Here is a 10,264-nt window from a genome sequence, read left to right as displayed (position 1 = left end):
TTTATTCTACTACCTATTTTATATACTACCGCTTAATTTTAATAACAGCGCCATCTGCTTGCTCAGCACAACCCAGCGGTCATTCAACTGGGTGTTATACCTTTATTACTTTCTTCGACATTGTGGTTAAATATTTAACATTTGAGGCTTTAAATGTAGCAGTTAAAATAACATTGAAAAAATATATAAAATATTGAGTGCATTTTCTATATAACATCGATTATTTACATCAGTTAAGATATTGTACATTAAACTCGCTGTAAAAACGACCGACGAGACATCAACATTGAGGTTACGAACAATATGATGAAATTTATAATTATTTACTGAATGAATTCATAACCCCGCCGCGGTAAGAAATAAAAAAAGAACCATCGATTCAGTGCCATCATCATGAGTAACGTAACGATAAAAACAAAAAAAGCAGAAACTACAAGAAAATCAAAGAAAGGAACTGATTAGAGCATTAAATGAAAAGAAAGAAGAAACATCAAAAAAAATAATTTATAAACCTGTAGAATCGAAAAGTGTAAAACAAAATTGCAAACTGCTGTAGCCAAAAATACCTCATTAAAACATTAAATAAATTCTTTTTCTCACCGAGCGCTTTTTTTTACTTAACATACCTAATCTGTACATTCTTAAAATAAGATTTATTTGTTATCTTATAGTTAGCTAAATTGTCATTGTTTATATAAGCTACAATCGTAAGCTTACTGTTAGCGTTCTAAAGCGTTACCAACTAACCTTGTACCATGCTTAGTCAGTTAGCTAGTTTGAAGCTAACACTTACAAAATTACCTTAATGCAAGCTAATTTCATTGATCACTTTCTACCTGGGACTAGATGAAGACTTAACTACCATAAACATATGTAGAGTTCTAGTTTTTTTAACCATTTAATAGTTAAAAGCATTATTTTTTTGTTACTACTGTACTGAATGTCTGATAAAAATAACAAGCTTTTTACCTTTTAGCACTTACACTGAACATCGCCACCGCCCAAATTAAAAAAACAGCAATCAATTTAACTAACTACGCAAGACTTTCATTACCATTATGAAGTTGTATTTAAAAGTGTTGTTTGGATTAGCAATTGTAGTTGCGACAGTTTCCACACAAAATAATAACTGCAAACTGACGGGCAATTCGTTGGACAATCTTAACTCTATTCAGCGACAATGCACTGAGATTGTAATAGAAAACTTCACAGTGCCTGCAAATGGAACTTTATTATTAACAAGACTTCAGAATGGTACTAGAATAATTTTCAGAGGAATCATAAGATTCGAATACGAAGAATGGAATGGAGATTTTATTGTAGTATCAGGCTCAAACATTACTGTTATTGGAGAACCTGGACACCTTTTCGATTGCCATGGTGAAAGGTGGTGGGACAGCTTCGGTGGAAATGGTGGCAAATTAAAGCCGAAATTTTTCAAGGCTACCAACTTAAACTATTCCACTGTCACAGGGTTGAACGTAAGAAATACCCCGAAACATGTTTTTTCCGTTACCTACTGCAATCATGTCGTATTTTCGAACATCATAATAGATAATTTGGACGGGGATACAAGGGGTGGACATAACACTGACGGATTTGATTTGAACAATTCTAACGATATAACGATTCAAAACAGTAGCGTTGTTAATCAAGACGATTGTCTCGGGATCGGTTCAGGAACAAATTGTAATTTTTTTCACAACTACTGTTCCGGTGGTCATGGAATATCCATCAGTACGGTGGTCGAAAATGTGCACGTTAAAAATTGCACTGTGGTAAATTCGGAAAACGGAATTCGGATTAAAACCGCCGTAAACGCAACAGGCCATGTACTTGACATCAAGTACGAAGATATAACTATGAGAAATATTACCAATTTTGGTATATTGGTACGAGGCGACTATCTTAATAGCGGACCCACCGGACATCCTACAGCGGGAGTCATTATTAGAAACTTTACTCTAAACAATATTCACGGTTGGGTACGAGAATATGCAGTCAACGTCTTCGTGCTTCTTGCAGACGGTGTAGCCTCAGACTGGAAATGGACCAACGTTAGTGTTACAGGCAGCATATTGAACAACTTCACCTGTACTGGAGTCCCACCAAATTCAGGAGTTGAATGTTAAACACAATTATATCATATATGTATAAATAGCAAATAAATATTTTCTGAATGTTTCAAAATACGATCCACGATTGACTTTTTTAATAGAATGTTTACCAACAATTTCATCTTTTGCCTTTAAAGTAGATTACCTACACAATTATTCTAATCGTTCCGAGGTACGAAAAACTATGAAAGAATATATGCAGATTCCAATGGTGACAAGAGCTCTTGGGTGCGGTTTGAGATAAAGAAATATAACCATGTTATATACAAAAACCACCCCTAGAAACCGGACGTGAAAATGCGCACGTTAATTTTCCACTGGCTGTGGCACTAAGCCTCCAAGGGACAAGAACTATGTAAGAATATATGCAGACTTCATTGGTTGCATCAGTTTTTGGGTGCGGTTTGAGATATATTCCAACACAATTATGTTATTTACAAAAACCGACATAAATACTGAATATAAAACCGCGCATGTCAATTTTCGGCCCATTATGGAATGTTAACTAGATGAATATTACAGAGCGTTGTAAATACATAATACATAAGAAAACAATAAATAATAGAGATCAGGTGTAATTCGTCTCACCTAATAACACGGATTCTTTTCCCNAATACTGAATATAAAACCGCGCATGTCAATTTTCGGCCCATTATGGAATGTTAACTAGATGAATTTTACAGAGCGTTGTAAATACATAATACATAAGAAAACAATAAATAATAGAGATCAGGTGTAATTCGTCTCACCTAATAACACGGATTATTTTCCCCAACAGATCCTGACTGCACTTAGGATGGTCAAACGAATACTCCGGTAGACCCAAAATAAACTAACAAACCAATAAATAAGCATTAATGTACTCATCGGGGGGTTGCCTTTCCCCCTAGCTCAGTTGGACCAAGAAGATTGTACAAGTATGCAATATATTACCAGTTTTGTATATACGTATTTCTATTCTTCGACAACCAGCTAGAGTCACCCTAAAATAAATAAGGGTTCTCCAGACGCCCGGCCCCTTTAGGGACTAGCATCTCAATGACCGGCTGTGGGGCACTTACATGAAGGTACCCTCGCCACCAGAATCATATCATTCGCGTAGCCCGCAACACCCCCCTAATTGCGAGTAACCCCACTCGAAGGAATCATGGCTATTTTGGCCGGGCAACAGTGCACTAGGGGTGAAAGCATGCTATTTTTAATTGTTATTTCTGTATCATTCTCGATACACACACACTTCGTTCGCTCATGGGGCGAAACCAACACAGACTGACTGTATACTTCTTCTTCTTAGATTATCTGTTTACAGCCTGATTATGTATTACCTATGGATCTACCCAACCAATAAACAAATGACCTCTTCATTCGAAACCATCAGTCTTTTCAAACAATATATAGGGTGTCCCAGTTATAATAATTAATATTTATACCACAGATTCCTACGGACATTTGGAACATAAAATGTTATAACACTTTTGACTTTTGAAACAAAATAAAAAATTATAAAATTATAACAGTTTTGATGCCGGCCCTGCACAATCGCAAATTAATTACGATTGCCAGCTGATCGTAGAAAAATTCACCTTCAGTAGGTCGGAATCAGCTGCTTTTTGGGGTGATGTTATTGTTTATGTTTGGTATTAAGTTACGGATCAGCCGAAGAAAATGCACTCGCGTTAAGGTCCATTAGATGACTGAAACACGTTAGAAAAACTATGTACCTATCACAATCGAAAATCCCATGATCGTAAACTGAAGTGGACCTAATGTAGTCCATGACGTCGAGTATTATGTTATTTTAAATAGAAAAGAAATTTTAACAACTACGGAATAGTTAGAAGCGGTGCACAAACAACCCTCACCACCCAGCGTTTGGTAAAGGTTTGTAACATAACGTACTAGTGTACGAAAACAAATGTATGTGTTATGGTTGTAAAAGTTGAGACAAGATGCAGACCTACTTTGACCATTCACATGTGTTAAACGTTACTTTTGCCTGGCAGGGCTCATTAACCCCACGTGGGGTAATACAAGGGTGTGTCCAGAAGGACCAATTTTGGTTATTTTGTTTTCATTAAATGTAAAAAGCTAAGTATTGATATAACCTCGTATAATTACACTGCTGGAAGTGACTCGAAAACAAGGCACATAATGTTGTAGATTCTAACAGGTTGTTCAGTTCGCTTTGGATTGTTGTGGAATTTACTTGTTTGTTAGTGTTAGTTTATTTATTTAGTGGTCATTTCATAAAAGACTATTACAATAAGGACAATTAGTAGTGTGATAGTGCATTCTAGTACGGTTCTTATTCAACCGTCAGTTGGTGGTGAGTTACATTACCAATGCCTATCGGATAATTCGAAATATTCCCGGTATCTGGGCCAAAATTCGCAGCAACTGGGTACGTCGCTGTCAGTGTTGCATTGAAGCGAATGGCGGACAATTTAAACATTTTTTAAAAAAGGTACGCATTTCTTTTTCACTTTTACCTTTTTTTTACAAGGTGGAAGTGCATTCGGCTTCTTCCCGGGAGGTACTTGTTACATCCACACTAGATCAGCTGAGCGACATTGGTCGCCTAGATCCAGGTCCGTAATGAAACAAATTGTACGTTCAAATTTACAAAGACGATTTGCGAGCTCAATTGTCACTGGATTGAAAAATTGTATAACACTTTTTTGTTGTATTTTGTGTCAGGAACCCATGGTTTTTTTTTTAATTATTATAACTGGGACACCCTGTATAGAATGTAGAGATAAAGACTTGGTAAAGGTCTAGATAATGACCCCCACCCCCTTCGGGGATGGGGATGGGGGGATCAAAAAAGGAGGTCTCCCCCACCACTGTACCATAAAAAGTTCGTGACGGTCACACCCCCATAAAAAGTGATAGGGGTTCAAAGTTAATAAACATGTCAATTTTTATACATTTCTAGGCAATGTAAATATTTATAAGTCATTCTTAAACAATATTCAAAGGTAAAACTAATGAAAAATACATAAAAATATTGAGAAAGTTATATAAAACATTATTTAAATATCTTTATCAATAGGGTAGGTTAGGTTAGGTTAGGTTATCGGGTTTTGTTCAAGTGACCACCCTCTTTCGATCCCCCACCTCCACCCGCTTGAAAATAATTTTTTTATTGAATTTTATCTGAATTATAGTGTATGAAAATTGTCAAAATAATCAACTTTCAACCCCATAACTTTTTAATGGGGTGAGACCGTCGCACATTTTTTATTGGGTGTTACTCAGGTGACCACCCTCTTTCATTCCCCCCTACCCTCTTTCGATTCCCCCTACCCCCACCCCAATCTGACCCCATAACTTTTTATGGGGGTGGGACCGCCACGAACTTTTTATGGTACAGTGGTGGGGAAGACCTCCTCTTTCGACCTCACTCACCCTCACCCCCTTCGGGGGTGGGAGCCATCACCTAGACATTTACCGGAAAAACTATCCATTTCCAGAAAGATTGTTCGGGATGTGCTTTGTGCGGCTCGAAACGGCATCTAAAGAAAGACTGTCCCAAGAATTCAAAATCGCGAGGTGAATCTGGTAGTAGTACGGATGAACAGCATGCATTCGTTGGTACCGCGCCTACTACTGTGCCTATTGGTAGTGATAACTATCAGTGGTTGATTGACTCTGGAGCGTTGGACCACATGGCCAAAAGACTGGAATGGTTTTGTGAATTCGAACAATTTGCTGATCCAGTAATGATTAAAATTGGAAACCGTTTCAAATTAACGGCGTTGGGTCGTGGTGTAATTAATGTTCAAACTTTCAATGGTTCCGTATGGCTTTCGGGAAAAATGTATGATGTACTGTATGTTCCAGATATGGTGCACAATTTATTTTCCGTAAAAGCAGCATCAAAACGTGGTGTCGATTTTGCTATCAGTGAAAAAGGAAAACGGTGTGTTTACGCGAAATGAGAAAATTGAAACAATCGGCAAAGAATTTAGAAACCTTTATCGAATCGTTTTACGGGTCGTCTTACCGAAATCGGCGTGCGTCGCTAACTCCGACAAGTGTGGCACGAAAGACTTGTTCATCAAAATAAGCGACATGTTCGGGATGTTCTAAAACAAAACGATGTGAAAGTATCTGAAGTTGACGATAATGACTTATGTGACGGGTGTGCATTTGGAAAGATGCATCGACAAACCTTCGGAAGAAGAAAAGAATCTGCAAAAGAAGTAAGAGATCTCATCCATTCCCATGTTTGTGGACCCATGAGTGTGCGGTCACCAGGTATGAAACGTTACTTTGTACTTTTCCAAGACGATTTAAGTGGATACCTGGTTGTTCATTTTTTGAATCAAAAATCAGAAGTAATAGAAAAACTTGAACTATTTTGTGCGGAAATTCGGACGCGTTTTGGTAGAATCATTAAAGAATTAAGAACCGATGGCGGAACTGAGTACACCAACAAAGAGGTTCGCGCTTTCTTAAATCGTAACGGAATTAAGCACACGGTTTCAACACCATACACACCACAACAGAATGGTTCGTCAGAAAGAGAGAATAGAACTATTATGGAAACGGCACGTTCTCTTCTTTATTCTAAACCAGATTTACCAAAATTTTTATGGGCTGAGGCAGTTAGTACAGCCGCGTATGTGGTAAACAGAACGGGAGCAACGAAATTTGCAGCCAAAAGTCCCTTTGAGCTTTGGTATGACAAAAAAAGAAAATTTGAAAATTTCAAGGTTTTTGGAACTGAATGCTTCGTCCATGTTCCACAACAAAAACATCAAAAATTAGACAAGAAAGCTTTACGAAGAAGGGGTTGCTGGGTATCGTGTTTGGGTTCCAGAACTACACGACGTCGTTTTAAATCATTATGTGATTTTTAAAAAGGAAGTTACTGACAAAGTGGTGCCTGTAGATAACAAGCTGGAAACCAAGTCAGATGATCCAAATCCAAATGGAGATATAGATGATACATCCGAATCCCAAGTCGTTTTAAAGAAAGAAGAAAAAGAACTTCCAAGAGACGTGATGTTTGCCTCAAAAGAACCGGCTAATTATGAAGAAGCTATGAAATCAACTGATTCAAAACAATGAAGACTAGCAATGGATGATGAGATACGTACGCTATTTAAAAATAAAACGTGGACTTTAGTGGATAGACCACCAAATTGAAACATCATAGACAATCGTTGGGTCTGTAAGATCAAAAATGATGCCAATGGAAGTCCAACTTTTTATAAAGCTAGTTATAAAAAGTTATTCTCAAAAGAGAGGTATTGATTATACAGAGACTTTTAGTCCAGTGGTGAGGTACGATCAGTGAGAGTTTTGTTAACCACAGCAGCAATGCAAGATGACAGAACATTGGTGCGTAAATTCAAAAGTCCCGGGTTCGATTCCCGGAGGGGGTGTGACAACAGCAACAATGTTTCCCTCATTAATTTGAGGTAATTTGTAGTGGATAAATAAAAAATCGAAAAAATGATTTCAAATTAATATTTAAGAATGATGTTTGTGTTTAATACTTTTTTGTCATTCGCTTAATGTAACTTGTACCACAGCTGTCTCTACTTACAAGCCATGCTGAAGGTTTACTTGACAACACTGTGGGAGTCCCAGGATTTCCCAGTTAATGAGAGTTACAACTAATACATTGGTTGTTGGTAGTTCTTTCGTTGTTCTATAATATTTAAATTTTAGCGGAAATATCGTGCAATAAATGCGGAATAAGGATGCTTATAGTGTGTTTTAGTGATTAATACCTTTGGATACAGTTTTTAATTGCAGAAGGTAATATTAACTATTAAGTGAAAGAAGTGAAAATGTTTTAGGTCAGATTGTGTGTTTTAGTTGTAAATTTTCTGGTTTATTTCTTAACAAAATGCCTCGTCGTTGTGTTCCCAGTTGCAATTCAAATTATAAATCATCTTTAAAATGTAAGTACAAGTATGTCTATATTTTTATTCCCAAAAAAATGATGAAATGCGAAAAAAATGCATAAGTACTATACCTCGCAAAGATTGGACTCCATGAAAATATTCTGGAGTTTACATACATCACTTTAACGAAAGTGACATTATAAAAACAGTAAAAAAAAATATCTACTGCCGGTAATGTTTTCAGTGTGCTTTTATCATATCCTAAATTACCAGAGAATAATGAAACAGGAATTTAAATTGTTGAAGAGTCTCCCTTAAACATAAGTCAGTTTATTGAAATTTTAAATTCCGATTTTTTAATGAATTGTGATTTAGATGACTCCTTAAAAATTTGCATTTCAGGATATGCAGTTCATTCTGCTCGTAAAAAGATAACTTGCAACAATTGTGTTTCGCTCATAATAAACAATAAAGGCTCTTGCGTTGGAGATATTTATTTTGATTATTTACAAAGGGGAGGACTTTCTGTTCCTACTGATAATATTAGTATAGTTTTTTTTCACTTTTATGCCATTCTTGAAGAAATAAGTAATAACGAATATCTGCAGACACAATATTTACGGGCTGAACTCCAAAAATCAATTTTAGGAAAATTAACTATTTTCAAAAATATTTAGTTTTGGAAAACACTATAAAGATATATTCTTCCAAATTTTATCTTCTTTTGCTAATGTTTTGCTTAATGATTACGTTAAAATTATAAATTATAGAAAGCAAGAGTCCCGCCACTCCAATTCAAATTCAGCTAACTGTAAGACAGCAAAAATCCGTAAATTAGAAATTGTAATTAGTTTTTTCTAATGGGATGGCAGGGCTATTGGTGAACCCCAAAAAAAGCTAACGCGCCTTGGCAATACTTCAATTGTGGTGTGGAAATTTGCTTTAATAAAATTACAATTATCGAGATGAAATTCATGTAGGTACCTAACAATGTTTACACCTAATCTTTTGTCTTTTCTATTTTGTTCTTAATACCTACATGTTGAAGTGTATTTTAAATAACGTCACATACTATCAGTGATGAACAAATGTTAGTTATTTAATAATTTAATTCATTTTTATCGTAATGGGTGTCTAAAAATCATGTGTAACGACGTGTAGTAATAACAACTAAGACTCGCAGAATAGGACTCTCACATCGAAGCAATGCACTGTTGCCAAATTTCTCAGCATGGCTTGTATTAGAGACGGCTGTGCTTGTACCTATTAAGTTTTAGGGAGAGTGTTCAAGTTAATTAACAAAGAAAACTTAATATGTACAATATGTCTATCGTATTTGTGTTAACTTTTAGATAACTTTATTGTGTTATCGTTTTCCGTTTGTGTGCCGGATGTTTTGTCTAATAAGCATGGCGCAAAACGGCAGCTTGTGGACAGCAGCGAATAAAATATTGTTTTAAAAAAGTTAGTTATAGATCTGCCTTCTGTACAACAGTACATGTTTTATTAAATATATTTTCCTTAATTATTCTTGGCTATTATCACCGTGTATCATTACTGGCGATATTTTATCTATCTAAATGATAAATTTATTATCGGTAGTGATGAGTATAAATAACCAAGCTCTGTTCTGTCCAATTACAAATAATTAATCCTTCATTACCTGTAATTGTGACTTTTACCTATATTCCTATTTCAGTTACTAATCCGCTTGTAAATATTTTATATTTTTTAAATTGTTTTTACATATTATTTACGTATTGTTTTTACCTATCAGTAATTTTGATTACTTAAAAAATACTTCTTGGTGATGGATTCGAAGGTAAGCTTTTTTTATTACGTAACTATACGATGTCCGAAAGAAGAGAGAGATTTTTCACTGAGCAAATTATGAAATATTTTTGATACACAGTAAAAGGAACAAAACCTTTTTAAATGTTTCGATAGTTTCATGAGAGGAATTCTATAGTTATATATCAAACTTACCCCAGGTGGAAAATTGTCTTGGTCAGACAAGTTTGAAACTTCAAACTAGCTTTATTTTAGTTTAGCATCTAAGATTCTACTTATTCCGGCGAAAACAATATTGGATAATAATCATAAAAGGAAATTAGCTTTAACACGTTTGAGGGTACAAAATTGTCGAATAATGAAAAAAATTAAAAATTCAGTAACATCGACAAGAAAATAGTCACCCAGCAGAACATGGGAATGATTCTTATTCAAGTTCATCAAATGTAAATGTAGCTGGGAGTGATAATTTAAGAGTTAAATCGAAAGTAATGA

At 35.5% G+C, this 10,264-nt stretch overlaps 1 protein-coding gene across 1 annotated transcript; it reads left to right on the top strand.

The window, feature by feature from the left end:
• The first annotated feature begins 1,058 nt into the window (after positions 1 to 1,058).
• LOC112904233 (endopolygalacturonase 1-like) lies at positions 1,059 to 2,132 on the top strand. Its single transcript, XM_025973773.1, has one exon. The coding sequence runs from the start codon at positions 1,059 to 1,061 to the stop codon at positions 2,130 to 2,132; it is 1,074 nt and encodes a 357-aa protein (XP_025829558.1).
• Positions 2,133 to 10,264: the final 8,132 nt, after the last annotated feature.

This window comes from Agrilus planipennis, unplaced genomic scaffold, assembly GCF_000699045.2.
Source record: "Agrilus planipennis isolate EAB-ADULT unplaced genomic scaffold, Apla_2.0 scaffold18, whole genome shotgun sequence".
NCBI classification, from domain to species: domain Eukaryota; kingdom Metazoa; phylum Arthropoda; class Insecta; order Coleoptera; family Buprestidae; genus Agrilus; species Agrilus planipennis.
This window is presented reverse-complemented; position numbering and strand designations above follow the sequence as displayed.